Source organism: Geospiza fortis, unplaced genomic scaffold (genome assembly GCF_000277835.1).
Source record: "Geospiza fortis unplaced genomic scaffold, GeoFor_1.0 scaffold80, whole genome shotgun sequence".
NCBI classification, from domain to species: Eukaryota; Metazoa; Chordata; class Aves; order Passeriformes; family Thraupidae; genus Geospiza; species Geospiza fortis.
The window spans coordinates 332,190-346,567 of NW_005054551.1; the positions used below are offsets into that span (position 1 = coordinate 332,190).

A 14,378-nucleotide genomic window follows, 5' to 3' on the forward strand; every position below is an offset into this window, starting at 1 on the left:
TCCCGACACTGCAGCAGCATGACAAGTGCAGCAGGGCCATTCCCAGGGCCACCTCCAGGGCCTGGCTCAGATCTCCTGCCCCAGGCCAAGGCTGCTGGCCCTGGTCTCACTAAGGAACAATTCCCACCCTGACAGTCAGCACAGGCCACCACAGACGTGTCCTGGTGGAGTTTAAAGCCAGAGTCTGACAAAGAAATCCCTGACAGGGTTTTACCTCCCACACTGCTCTGGGAGAGACTGAAACAGCTGAGGAGAGCAGAAGGGTTTCCTTTTCCAGCCTCACTTTTGGGTCTTTTCCTTCTGTTTCTCCCTGCCCTCTGTGGCACAGCAAAAGCTGCCCTGAACAGCAGCAGGGCCTGGTGGTCTGAGCAAGTGACAACTCTGTGCTTTCAGCTGCTCTTGGCAGCTCAGCTGCAGCCAATTCTGCTCCACAAGACACTAAAAACGTGTAACAACTCTTCCTCCCTGGAATTACTCAGATTCAGCAGCACAGGTGGTGGATCCCCATCCTGTTTGCCATTACCTTTAGTGTCAGGAGCATAGAAAGGAATTTGGCTTTGTCTCCAACCAGCATGGCATTGCTGATGATGGGAACAGCATTCTTGACAGCATCCTCGATTGGAACAGGAGGAATGTTCTCACCTCCTGCTGTGATGATGAGCTCTGGAAAACAATCAAATCCTGATTAATGCTTGGAGCTTCTCCCCTTCCCACAATCTGCAACAACTCAACTGCTCCTTTGGATCAAACAGTGACTCTGTGTCAGCACACCAGGGCTGGGAAAGTCACAGGGTGACCATCCCCAAAAATGTTCAAAAATGTGGGGATGTGGAACATTTTAAAGGGCTTTCCCAGCCCCACTGCTGATCCCTGACTGCAGCAGAGAGGAGCAGGAGCTGCTCACACTCAGCCCAGACAAAGCTGCCCTGGAGCTCCAGGGGTGTTTGCAGCCTGGCAATGCAGGTGAGCCCCTTGGCACAGACCCCTGAGCCTCTAAGGCTCCTAAGTTGGCACCCAAATGATCAGAAATTGAAGTGAAAGGAGGTTCCTGTGTGCTGCAGAGCACAGGGGAGCCCCCTGCTCAATCTCCTGCTCCTCAGAGCTGCACCTCTCTCTCCTGAGGGCTGGTTTGAGTGACCTTGGCTTTGTCTGGGGTTGCTCAAACTCTGTCCCAAGAGCCACATTGCTCCAAGGCACTTGCACAACAGTGTTAAGCTGCTGTTTTCGTTCGAGGCCACCCTGCAAAGCTCCTGAAACTTTGAGCTGCTGACAAAACAAGCCCATAAAGCACTAACTGCACTGGTGCTGAAATCAGAGAATTGAAATCAGAAGATTGTCCCTCACTGCAAACACACCCTGGCTCCAGAGGCTGCCCCTCTCCTCCCACCCTGCAGCCACATTCTAGTGGAAACTCCAGGAGGAGAAGGATTTGAATATTCTTCTGTGCAAGTCACAGCCACACAACCAGCAGAGCAGCCCCTGGACCAGAGGAGGTTTACATTTTTTCCAATATCCAGGTTAAGCTGATATTGGGAAAAAATTCTTCACAGCATTGGAACAAGCTGTCCAGGGCAGTGGTGGAGTCACCATCCCTGGAGGGATTTAAAAGATGGGGCAGTTGGGGACATGGGTGGCCTTGGCAGTGCTGAGGGAACAGTTGGGCTCCATGAGGCCTTTCCCAACATCTCACTGATTCCACAGTGCTGCACAACAGCAAGACAAAGTCAGGGGATGTGTTACCCTTAATTCTGCCTGTGATGAAGAGGAATCCATCCTTGTCGTGCTTGCCCAGGTCCCCTGAGTGCAGCCAGCCATCCTGATCAATGGCTTCTTTGGTTTTGTCCTCCATGTTCAGGTAGCCCATGAAGACATGCCTGCCTGAGAAGCAGATCTCCCCAATGCCATCCTTGTCTGGTTTATGGATCAGGGTGTAGCACCCTGACAGCTCCTTCCCACAGCTGAAACACAGCACAGAGCAAGGATTAATTTATTTTAAACCACATTCAAGCAGAAGTTACAGCAGCACCTCTCAAGCTGAAGGGTTTGAACAAAGCCCAGCAGCTTTTTAGCACAAGAGCTCCAGCAAAGAGCTTTAAAGGCATCTGCTCATGTAAGGACAGCTGCAGCAAGAATTGTTATTGCAGAGATCAGTGCTCACACACCTGCTGGTTTGCACTCATTGTTCTCAACACCTGAGCTTGGAATGAGCAGATTTATGTCCTTGGCAGCAAACTTTCACTGTGCAGACTGAACAAAGAGAAGTGTCTGCTCAAAGACACCCTGCACCCTTCAGTCATTCGCCATTGAAGTGAAGGGTGGGTTTGAGTTACCAGCTTTTCCTTCATCCCACCAGCCCCTCACTTCTCCCCCAGCTCCCACAGAACCCAGGCAAGGTAAATTCACATATCACCTGTGATGTGGCTCCCCAGTGGCAGCAGGGCTGTGGGGATGAGCTGCAGCAGGAGAGATGGATGTGCCAGAGGCAGAGCCCCCTCCCCTGCCCCCAGCAGGGCGCTCACCTGCCGAGCTTGAAGGCGTGAGGTAGGGAGATGGTGTGGGGCCCAGAGCTCTCACTCATCCCATAGAGCTCCAGCACAGGAATGTTCAGGCTCAGAAAGAATTCCAGGGTCTCTCTGGTGATGGGAGCAGCCCCTGTGTAGCACTTGGTGCAGCGGTCCAGCCCGATGGCCTTGCGCACCTTCCTGTACACCAGCTGCCTGGCCAGGCGGAAATTCACCGGCTCCTGCGAGAGCCTGCACCAGGAAAGTGACACACTTACAACTCCTGCCCTTCCTCCTTTCATCTTCATCCTTCTTCAGTTCATAAAAAACATAGAACTCCTCCCCCTCATCCTTTTATCTTCATCCTACTTCAGTTCATTCCATAAAATAATGGATTATTTCCCCCTCCAGCCCTTGCTGCTCCTCCTTGAGTCCAAGTTACACTGGTCTAATGTCATGGACATATTTTATGAAAAATCCTTTCGTTAGGATCTTTTCTCCTCAGAAGCTGGGAGGCTTCAGCTTCTCCACGTTTTGCTGCTTTGAAATGTGATTTGGAGAATTGTTTACCCAGCATGTGAATTGATTTTACTTGATGACCAATGACAGCCAGCTGTGTCAAGGCTGTGAGAAGTCACAAGATTTTATCATTCTTTTCTCTCCTTTGCTAGCCTTCTGATGAAATCCTTTTCTTCTATTCTTTTAGTATAGTTTTAATATATAGTTTTCTTTTAACATAATATATATCATAAAAAAATCAGCCTTCTGAAACATGGAGTCAAGATTCTCATCTCTTCCCTCATTCTGGGACCCCTGAGAACACCACTACAGTCTGTCACATGAGACAGAATCCTGGATGGAATATAACCCCTGGATGGAATAAAATCCCTGATCTGACAGGAAGATTCTCCTAAAACTCATCAGCAGCCCTGAGATGTAGCTCATAATTACCCATCCATCTTCTTGAGGTTGGTCTGCAGCCCCACTCCCTTGGCCCACGCTGCCACTTTCCGTCGGAGTGCTGAGGCTTTCATGCCCACAGATTTCATTTTCTCTTCCATTTTTTCCCAGACACGGGGAACTCCCAAAAAAGCAGTTGGCCTCACTTCTCGCAGGGTCTCCACCAAGCTGCCCTGAGAGAAGCAGGATTTAATGCAGTTTTTAGAAGTGATTCACTGCAGACTTCAGGTCAGTACTGGTCACCAGCAAAAACTTGGGAGTCTGCCACGAGTTTTGAGGAATTGTTTGTTTTTTGCAGCACCACAAAGAGAAGGGAACGCCTGAGGCACTCCAGTGGGAATTGTGAAGGGAGCAAGGGTCAATGCTTTCAGTGCCAGCACTGACACAAGAATCCTTTACTCAGGACTCAGATTTAGCTGGGGCCATGGTGCAATGTGGGCAGAGCAAACACAAGGCTGTTGCTCAACCAGTTCTTGATGTGGCACCAGGTGTCAGGTAAGAACTCAGCAGATCCCAGCTGTGAAGTGCCGGGTCAGCTTCTCCCAGTTTGTGACTGAGTCAAAAGGTAAAGGTCAGGCTCCAGTCAAACCAACAGGGGCAGCTGGTCAGTGGGCAAAGTAAACCCAGTTAGGAAAGCTGACAGAGCCACAAGATAACACAGCCTTGTTTCAAGCACCTGTGGGAATCCACAAAATCAGAGGGTTTTGGGAAAGCTGCAAAAGGCAGGCCTCAGAGGCAGCAGAACTGTGATTAGAGCTAAGCAGCAGCCATGAGATTGGTCAGCACAAAAATTATTTAAACTGTAGAAAAGCAAGGACAAATAGAACAATGGTCTGTGTATTAACGCTTGTCTAGAATAACTCCCTAAGCTACAGAAAAGTTTATCTAGCAAGATATTAGGGAGTTTGAAGCTTAATAATGGAGCTCTGTGCATTGTGTTTTAAGGCTTACAAGCAGGTATTGTATTCAAAATAAGCCAGCATTGTTTTAACAAAAGGTACATGGGCTTATGTTGATTGGATAGAACTACTGTCAATGTGCTTTTGCTTTGTGTGATTGGTCAGAAAACTTATAAAGTGAGTTGTAGCATTAAGTTCTTCATCTGCTGCTGGGGATGTGAGCTGCTGGCATCTTCCCATTGTTATAACCATGTAGTGAGACTGATGCTGGAAAATAAAACAGCTCAAAGCACATTCCCAGCAGTCCCATCCCATTTGTGATTTGTACAGAGACCCCAGCCAGCAATAGCACCCACCCAGCTCAAGCAGGTGGAAGAGTGTAAGTTTATTATCTTATTTTTTTTTACCTTCAATGCATCTGGTTGGGCAAAGTAAACTTGCACTCCGAGGGTCATGGCTGCCCAAATGTCACACATTTGTGCAGCAATGTGGCTGAGGGGCAGGTAGCTGACCACCTCCTCCTGCTTGTCCCGGGCATCTCTCAGCATGATGAAGCGCGCGGCCACCGCCGCTGTCCACGTCAGCTGCAACAGGAACCACAGGGGCTTCAGAGAGGGACAGCATGGAACACACAAAGCACAGCTCAGCTACAGAGACCTGGGATCTCAGCAGCAGCACTTGGCTGGTTCAGCTGCAGCCCAGGAGACTGAGGGGAGGCTCCTCGGGGGCTGCAGCTCCTCCCCAGGGCAGGCACAGGGGCAGGGGCTGAGCTCTGCTCTGGGACAGGGACAGGGGCCCAGCAAGGGCTGGAGCTGGGCCAGGCCTTGGCATGGAGCTCAGGGCAAGGTTCTGCCCCCCGAGGCTGCTGGGCACTGCCCAGGCTCCCCAGGGAATGGTGCCAAGGCTGCCAGAGCTCCAGGAGCTCCCAGGGGTGCTCAGGGTGGGGATGTTGGGGTGCCTGTGCAGGGACAGGAGCTGCACTGTGGGATCCAGCTCAGGATCTTTTGGGATTTGATCATTCCATGGATCCCAGGACACCTGAGACTGCCCCAGTGTCACACAGCCCTGGTATCCAGGAGCATTAAGCCAGAGACTTTTGCTCATTAGTGTAATTAATGTCAGATTGCCCAGCCAGCTGAGCTTCCAGCTGACCTTTAGTTACTGAAATATCAACAACAAAAATGACACATTACCACGGGGAGGTGTCACAGGCTGCTCATTTGAAATCCTCTCTCAGTGACAGCCCCCCAAAGAGTTTCTTTCTCTAAAAGTAAATGGGAAAGTTTGGAAAATGCTTAAGGAAGGAGGAAGAATTCAGCTCCACAGCAGCACAACAGGGACACAGCATCTCCCAGCTTTTGGGGGCAAGGCAGAAATGACCCCAGGGAGAGAAATGGAGGGAGAAATGAGGCAGAGCTGTTAAAAATGAAACAGAGGGAAAAAAAGATCTGTTTTGTAGGAGTCTTGGGAAAGTCACTGAGGTGGAGAGAGCTATTCTTCTAAGAACATGGAGTCAGATGCATCATTCCCTCCATCTGGGAACCCCACAAAGACAACACCTGAGGGTCCCTCCCACCTGAGGATGTTGTCCCTGAGCGCCCCTGGGGTGGCACTGGGCACTCACGTTGTCGTGGCTGAGCATGACCCCCTTGGGCTGCCCCGTGGTGCCCGAGGTGTAGATGAGGGTGCAGCACTGGTTGGGTTTCTGGGTGGCGATGATCTCGCGGAGCCGCTCGTCCGGCACGTCCATGCCCAGCTCCATGAACTGCCTCCACTGCAGGGAACAGAACAGCTCAGCCCACAGGAACAATGGAACTCTTTGCTAGAGCCTAAATGAGGGATGTGGGACTCCAGGCAGCTCTTCAACATGCAGTTTATTGTACCCAAGATGTTCCAGCAGTCCAGGGTTGTGGGTGACAGAGCCTGTGCCTACAGCTGTCAGCTCCAGCTGCAGGCAGGCCTGGAGACCCACATCCCTCATTCAGCCTCTTACTAATGGTGCCTCACGTTGGGTGCCACTGTAAGAACCTAAATGAGAGATGTGGGACTCCAGGGGCTCTTCAAAATGCAGTTTATTGTTTCCAAGATGTTCCAGCAGTGCAGGGTCGTGGGTGACAGAGCTGTGCCCACAGCTGTCAGCTCCAGCTGCAGGCAGGGCTGGAGACCCTTTGGTTTTGGTTACATTGCATTAGATACTTTTCTTTCCTGAGCATCTTAATACAGCAGAACCAATCTATACCTTAACTATTATCTATAGCCTATCATAACTACTATAATTACCATATTCATGTTACTATTCTCCAATCACTAAAGGTTAGTACAATACAGTTTAAGCCAGAAGCTGTTTTTCAGTTTTCTTGCAGTGGAAAATTCTGAGACCTTTTTTCTACTTGTAACTTTGCTGATTTGTTTGCCTGTGCTATCTTTCTGCTTGGTAAAAACATCTTCTTGTTTGAGGTGGGATTATCCTTTGCTCTAAGCCATAAAAACCCCTTCTAACTAACACACCCTTTGCCTCCTTGGTTATCCAGTAAGACTGGCTCTGCAATTCTTTTCTTCAATATCAAAACTTGCTTTCATTTCTATTCCTTCTTCAGATTCTACATCCGAAAATCTTTCTGCTAAGCACACATATCTGTGAGACTTTCTTGTCAAACTTGCATCCTTCCCAACAACTCTTTGCTACACACCAAGAGAAGGAAGCCGTTCTCCCTGTCCAGACCCCTGGAGGAGGCTGTACACCCACACTGTCACCCCACAGTGTTTCCTGGCTGACACAGGGAGAAGCAGAAAGGAGCCAGACCCACCCCCAGCAGCTTTACAGCTCTGTAGCAACTCCCTGGAGTAACTGCGGGGCTCAAGGTGTCTGGCAATGGTCAGTAAGGGAGCCCACAGCTCCCTTACAACATGGATTATCCAGGTTGCACAACAGCAGACACCTCCTGCCCACCAAAGCCAACACAGCTCAAGGGATCACAGTCACAGAACCCCAGGCTGGTTTGCCTTGGAAGGGACCTTAAAGACCATCTCATTCCAAGGGCCTGCCATGGACAGGGATGTCACCCACCAGATGTTCAAGGCCCCAGGGCAGGTGCCAGGTACTTGCAGCCATCAGCTGAACACAACCAGCACTTAGAAGCCGTGAAGAAACCCAGGACTTACCGAGTACAGTTTTGGTCTCTGCTCTTTGATCTCCTCCCCATACTGGACAATGGCCTTCAGATGAGGTAGTCTGTGTTCAATCTGCGTAAAAAGGGAGATTTGTGAGAAGGAGCAAATGCTGCTTGTCCCTTTCAGACCTCTGTAACCCCACTTAGCTCCTCAGATTTGCCACTTCATGTAAAGCCAAGAGAATCCCATCTGTGCTCCTAAAGAATGGCTTTGCCTCACTAGAAACAGTCATAATTTGAGCTGGGATGGTGCCAGACAACCTAGAAGATGCTCAGTTGTTCATTTTGGCTTCTTCAATTTTAAGCCCAAGGTTTTTAAGAAGTGCAAGCACCACTTAACCCCTTGTGAGACATAGTGCCAGTGACAGCTCACCTGGCTGGAGCAGGGAGCACACCAAGGAATTCACCTCTGCTCTCAGGCCCAGCACTGCCCTCCCAGAGCATTTTACCCTCCCACATCTGTCAACAGGTTGCTGTAACACCCAGCCATTTAAAAAACATAATTACTTCCAAGATTTTCTGCAGCTGTTTATGGTTTTCCACCACTATAACGTTGGCACTGCAGTTCTCTGCTACATAATGACAGGCCTCAGGAGAGTTTGTAGTGTAGATCCCAACAGCAAATCCCCTGGAAAAGGGAAAAAAAAAAAAAAAACAGAAAAGCAAAACAGAGTTAGAGGACAAGCAGAGTTGCTGGCAAATTTCAGAGAAAAAACTTTAAGAACAATATCTCATAAAATGACAACAAAAAGGGGAAAGCTTAATTCCAAGAGGAAAGATTCTGTTCTGGGGCATGGGAAATGTCAAGAGTGGTGCAAGGGAGCAAAATCTCTCATGTGGAAGGCAGATATCACAATCCAGCCATGGGATTCTCTGGCATTTCCTTAATCACTGTGTACATAAAAATGCTTTTGAATTAACCTACTGGTCATCTTACTTTGAGAGAAGCAGCTGGCTAAAAAAAAAATTTCATTTTTGTCTCATTAATTCATTATGAAATAGTTCAGCTTCTATCTACCTTCATTAAATCCAAATATCAGCATTTGGATTTGGGGTGTTGTTTGTTTGTTTTACTGGGGCTTTAATCAAAATCTGCTTCTCATGTGAATGCTGCAGTCACTCCCTGTCTGCCAAAGCAAAATGCATGGCAAGAAACAAGACTCTTACCCTGCAAGGATAGCTCCAATGTCAGCAATGAACCACTCAGCAGAATTGAATCCCAGGATGCCCACTCCATGGAAACGCTCCAGCCCCAGCTGCAAACAGGAGATGGCATTACAGCAACCTGCCTTCTCCTCTGGCCAAAGCTCAGGGAGCGTCTGAGATCTCTGCTGTGAGCACAGCACCGAGGGAAGAGCTCGTGTTCTTACACTGAATCACCCCCCAGGAGCCAGGATGGAACCAGTGAAAGTTTCACAGCACTGTCCCACCGTAAGTGGGCAGGAAAACAGGGATTTGCTGAGCTCTGCCCTTGGAAACACAGGCTCACTAACAGGAATTCACTCACAGGAATATCAACCTGCAGTCCAAGGAGTTACCTTGGGCTGGGAATGAGGAGGTGAGGGATGAAGTCAGACAGCACCTCCTGGGACATTTGGGACAAGCTGGGAATGGCAAATATCAATAATGGCCAGAGCAACAAGCTCCAGTGGTGTGGGAACCCAGAACATCCCTCTGGCTGTCCTGAGCAGCCAAGACCCCTGCCAGGGGGCTCAGAGACCCTGGCACAGAGCCCAGAACACCTGTGGGTTTGATTATGACCCATGGAGCAAATTACCAACCTTGTATGAAGATCTGCAAACCACAACAGTTTAAGTAGAATGATAGTGAATTTATCATGGGGTGAAAAAGTAGACTTTTGGAGTTATTAGAATGGGGGTTCAGGGGGAAAGATGGAGGAATCTGGGTGTGTCCAGCCTTTCTCCTTCTTCTTCTTGGCCTCCATCTGCTGCTGTGATGTTGGCACTTACAGATTGGTTTAGAGTAGAAGCTCACTGTCTAACATAGGTGACAGGGATTGGGAAGTTATGGTAAATATTGTACATGTAGTTTTTAGTATAAAAAGATAACACTGCCCCAGGGGTGGCCAGAGTGTCTCTGTCTTGCTGAGCGGACCTCAGCTGGACAGGAGAAAAAATTTTATAGATAAGATACAATAAACAACATTGAGACCAAGAACTGGAGAGTTCTGACTCCTTCGTCGAGCACCAGGCTGGGAAAAGAGATTTTCTAACACATCTCAGGGTCACTGTGAGCAGCAAAACCCCAAGACAGTGGCAGTCACACTTGGCTATGAAATCCCAGCTCTTGGAAGCCCAGTCTTTAACCCCCTCAGCCAGACTCTGCTTTGGTCCTAGAGTGGAAAATCCCAGCACAGGAGTAAAACCAGGCTGGCCTTAACTTGAAGAGGTAACACTTGATTCCAACAGTAAAAACAGGGAGTGCTGGTTTCTGTCTCCAAGTCTCCTAATCCCAGCAGCACCAGCAAAAGGCTGGGCCATGTGGGACATTTAAGTCTGGTTTGTAAGATCCCTTTTTTTCTTAGAAAGATGAACCTTTCCAAGCCTCTGGAGGGGCAGTGTCCAGGTTTGCCATACACCTCAAACACCTCACTTGAAATGTTTCCTTACATGCTTTTTTTCTTGGTTAAATGTGGAAGCAACTGTCAAAAAAATGAAACACCAAGGTGTGCAGAGCATGTTCAGGTATTTCCCTGTCACTGTAAGATTCATCTGCACTCAGGGAATTTGAAGATTTAAGACAGACTTGACTGCATGCAGCCATTCCAGCACTAAAATGAGTGAACACTAAACTTCACTTGGTTTTGTTTTGACACAGTGTTTCCTTTGGTTTGTTTTGACACAGTGGTAGGAAAAGGGAGAACAGTTTTAAATTAAAAGAAGAGAGATTTACATCAGATATTGGGCAGGAATTGTTCCCTGGCAGGGTGGGCAGGCCCTGGCACAGGGTGCCCAGAGCAGCTGGGGCTGCCCCTGGATCCCTGGCAGTGCCCAAGGCCAGGCTGGGCAGGGCTTGGAGCAGCCTGGGACAGTGGGAGGTGTCCCTGCCATGGCAGGGCTGGCACTGGATGGGTTTTAAAATCCCTCCAACCCAAACCATGCTGTTTTTAGGATTCTGTGAATATGCCAAAGAGAACTCAGCAGACTCTTACCTTCAGAAAGCTTTTGGCTGCTTTCCAGCACTCATTATAGTACATCGTATACGTCAGCTTTATCCATTTGCCATTTTTTTTGGATGCAAGGGCATAATAGTCACTGTATTTGTTGACACTTTCCTCCAAGAGCTGGTGCACAGTCTTTGGGGCCTCGCTGCCAGGGCCCTTCTCTTCCATCCTCAGCTTGACCTCTCCATCACGACGTGTGGTCCACATACTGGAGCCAGGAGAGGAGGAGGCTGCTTTGAAAGGAAAGTGCTCAGCATTTTAGATTTACAGATTTCCTGCTGCCATAACAGCAATACAAACACAAGTCTCAAGCATACGAAAGCAAATGTTGTTACACTCCCTCCCACACCCCTTTATTGACCCTTTCTTCGTGGCAATTTTGCCATGTGAGCCCCAGTATTTTAGACTAGAAGCCTCTAGAGCACTTTCAAATTTTGTTAAACATTTCCCACTTACATCCCCTCTAACCTGCTCTGCTGCCTTAAGGCTCTTGTATTGGTAAGGTGAAAGTTTCCTGCATCTTATACTCTGCTATTTTTAATTTCTTTTTCTTTTAAGGAGGACTGAAAGCAGGACACTGGTACCTGGCAGATGAGCACCAGGCACTGGCACTGCCTATTTAATCCTTGTGCTTTAAAGTCTGAGTTCCAGACACTTCTGCACAACCCATCCTGCAACCTGAGCTGCTTCTTCCATTGTCATGGTTTGACAAATCCCTCTCTCACTGCAATAATAATTTCAGGCACCCCACAGTCCCCAAACTTCCATCCACTCACCTTTGGGACCGAGTGAGTTCACCTGATATCCCTCAATCTTGGAATCTTCCCCTGGCTCGCTGTTGTGTGGCTCAGCAGTTCTGCAAGGCAAAAGGAATTATCCCTGGATCAGAACACTGAGGGCTGCCTGCCACAGGCAGGTTTGCTCCATCCCTTAATGTCACTCAGTCCTTGGATGTCAGAGTGATTCCTGATGTTCTGCAGGTGACTTTATTAATTCCCTGCCCTGCATGGCCCCAGCAATGAACAGCTCCCTCTGATTGTGCAAGCTCTGCCTGTGCTGGTTTTGAACACACGAGTATTGTCCTAATTGCAGCTTTCATTGCAGACAAGCTGCAGAAGAATGCATAAACATCATCCTAAAAACAGCCATGATTTAATTCCTAAAGGCTGCTCCAGGTGCCTGGAATAAAGAGTCTGCAGCTGGGAGGAGGAGGAGGAGAAGGGGGGCAGGAAGGGACACTCGGGTCTGGAACTCATCTGCTGCTTGCAATATGTGAGTCCAACCACAGGGGAGGCCCTGGGGACACTCTGCAGTCACCCCATGGGGAAACCCACGGAGATTTCCTGTAAAAGAGCAGGAAATTGATTCAACAGGAAATTTTGTTCTTAGGTATTCCCATTAAAACCAGGGCTCCCACCAGATGCTTGGGAAGAAACAGACACAGGCTCATCCCCATGTGCTCCAGCCACTCCTCCCAGCTGAGCTGTCCTTTCACTTTCAGCCCTGCAGGAGCTGGTGAAGCACCACTTGCCTGCTTGCAAAACTGTTCTTACTCCATCCCTTTCCAAGCTGGACTGTCACAGCCCTCATGAGGAGGGGAAGGGACAATCAAGGCTCATGTCCCACTTGAGAGCAGGAGCTGGAAGCCAGACCCAGTGAGATTTGGGAATCCCACCCTCCAAGCAGGCAGCTGCTGCTTTGTTCCCTGCCCTGGGCAATGCCTTGCCAGGACCATTGATGTCTGAGTTTGAGCTGAGTTAAGGTTTCACTGCAGAGACCCAAAGTTTCCATCCTGCCTGGCCCTACCAGGCCCTTTGCCTCAGCCCATCACTCAGGTGTTGTTCCTCCAAGCTGGTGTTTTCCCTTCTCAACAGCAGCACCTGCAGCACCAAGCCCAGGCTCTTCCAGAAGGGCCCTGACATCACAATAACCCCAAACACTGCAGGGGCAGCTCTGGGGCACAAGGGAGCCCTGACTCTGCCCATCACAGTCACACTGCACACAGCTGAGGGCTCCTCTGGGCCCACACAAACCCCTCAGCCCCAGCCAGGCAGGGCTCCCACCAAGTCCCACCTTTATTTTCTTTCTACCAGGCCAGAGACAAGACAACCAGCACAGGCACTGTGTGAATTTCAGGGTAAGGGGAAATCTCTTCCCTCTAATCTACATTTATTCTGAATTTCTAGGGAGCACACAACTATAACTGCTTTGGGCATACGAAGAGGAAAGATCTGACATGGCTGATCACATGTCCTGTTCTAAAGCAGAACTGCTCCTCTGAACTAATCTGCAGGCCAGCAACCAGGGCTGAGTAAATAATTTCTTTATTTTCCCCTAGGGGATTATGAGATGTTCCCATCTCCGTGTTCCCTCCTCATTATTGAGAACATTTTTCAGCACAAATTAATCCTCAGTTGCAATAGTTCTGCACCATTTCTCCACCAGCTTTTATGATCAAAGCATGCAAATGACCCAGTAATATGAGCAGAAAAGCCCCAGCTATTTCCCTTACAGTCATTCAAGTCATCTTTTTCTGCCCCTTATGACATGTAGCTCAATGCAACCCCAAAAATTTAGGTGAAGAGGTTTTAATCAGCTAGATCTCATTATGCTGTGGTGGGATACAGACCCTAATCTGCTCTTTAGTCTGTAAATCTAAGCAGCCTCTTACCAGCAGGAGTTTGAGATCGATGTAGGTACTGCACATGATGTTCCCTGCAGAGGCAGGGCTCTTCCAAAATCATTTTAATTAATCAAAGTAAGCATGGTAGAATACAATTCTTTATACACAGATCACAACAGGGTAAATAAAACCCTAAAAAGACAAATAAATCCTAAATAAAATCCTAAATTAGACCAACCTGGGTGAAGAGTTGAGCAGCACATCTTCCCCTGCCACCTCACAGCTGCCTTGAAGAGCTGAATTGCAATAAGCCACGGAGGAGACTGGTTCTGCAAGTGCCATCCTGGCGTCTGACTCACACAGCACTGTCCCTGCGAAACAAAACAGGTTGGAAAAAATTAAAATACAGCCCCGCGTCACAGCAAAGCAGCTCCACTGACGTGAGCCAGGCAACCCCAAAGAGGCTGCATTAGCACCAAATAACAGGAAATTCAGTGGGCAACAGGAAAAACAGTGGGCATTGCAAAACCCCACGGCAGAACCAGACACCCACAGCTCGCCGAGAGCACCACGAGCCCAACTATTTAAATTCCACGCTCCCTTTGCCCCAGATGCTGTCCCAAAAGCTCGGCTTGCACCATCCCCCCGATCCCTGCAGCCTCACCGCGCATCGCCGGTCCCGCAGCCTCCCCTCACCGACGTGTAATATCCTTTATTTTTAAACTAGCGCCCAGGAGGCAGATCTGGAGCATCTTATGTCATGTGCTGCCGCCTCGCAATTGGAAGCGGCTCGTCACCCCACACCGCCGCCTCTTAAGGAGGCTCTGGCCCCACACCCGCCCGTCAACCTCGGCACACCGGGGATTTCGGGTCCCTCTGGGGGGACACCTCACATTTAACCTGTTCCCATCAAAAGCAGCGTTTTGCAACTGTGTTTTCCTTTTTTTTTTAAATTTTTTTTGTGCTCCCACGCTGCTTTCAGCACTTTGTCTTGGGGGATTTCATCGTTTTCTAAACGCTGATTTTATTTAAGGTCTACAC

At 49.0% G+C, this 14,378-nt stretch overlaps 1 protein-coding gene across 3 annotated transcripts in view; it reads right to left on the minus strand.

The window, feature by feature from the left end:
* The window catches only part of ACSBG2 (acyl-CoA synthetase bubblegum family member 2), a 16,550-nt gene extending 2,495 nt beyond the window's left edge, over window positions 1–14,055 (minus strand). Inside the window, exons 1-13 of one of the 3 annotated variants that reach the window (XM_031064052.1) lie at window positions 14,002–14,055; window positions 13,576–13,708; window positions 11,491–11,570; window positions 10,703–10,944; window positions 8,698–8,786; window positions 8,038–8,158; window positions 7,523–7,603; window positions 5,985–6,134; window positions 4,768–4,944; window positions 3,453–3,634; window positions 2,520–2,753; window positions 1,741–1,958; window positions 524–663 (exon numbers count right to left, since the gene is read on the minus strand). In XM_031064052.1, coding sequence (XP_030919912.1) covers window positions 524–663; window positions 1,741–1,958; window positions 2,520–2,753; window positions 3,453–3,634; window positions 4,768–4,944; window positions 5,985–6,134; window positions 7,523–7,603; window positions 8,038–8,158; window positions 8,698–8,786; window positions 10,703–10,944; window positions 11,491–11,570; window positions 13,576–13,708; window positions 14,002–14,008 — 1,854 coding nt within the window. In that variant the 5' untranslated portion in view covers window positions 14,009–14,055. Of the gene's footprint in view, window positions 1–523; window positions 664–1,740; window positions 1,959–2,519; window positions 2,754–3,452; window positions 3,635–4,767; window positions 4,945–5,984; window positions 6,135–7,522; window positions 7,604–8,037; window positions 8,159–8,697; window positions 8,787–10,702; window positions 10,948–11,490; window positions 11,571–13,575; window positions 13,709–13,890; window positions 13,911–14,001 lie in introns of those variants that run through there. The other 2 variants (XM_005429497.2, XM_031064053.1) reach the window with 2 other exon arrangements.
* Between the last annotated feature and the right edge of the window lie 323 nt (window positions 14,056–14,378).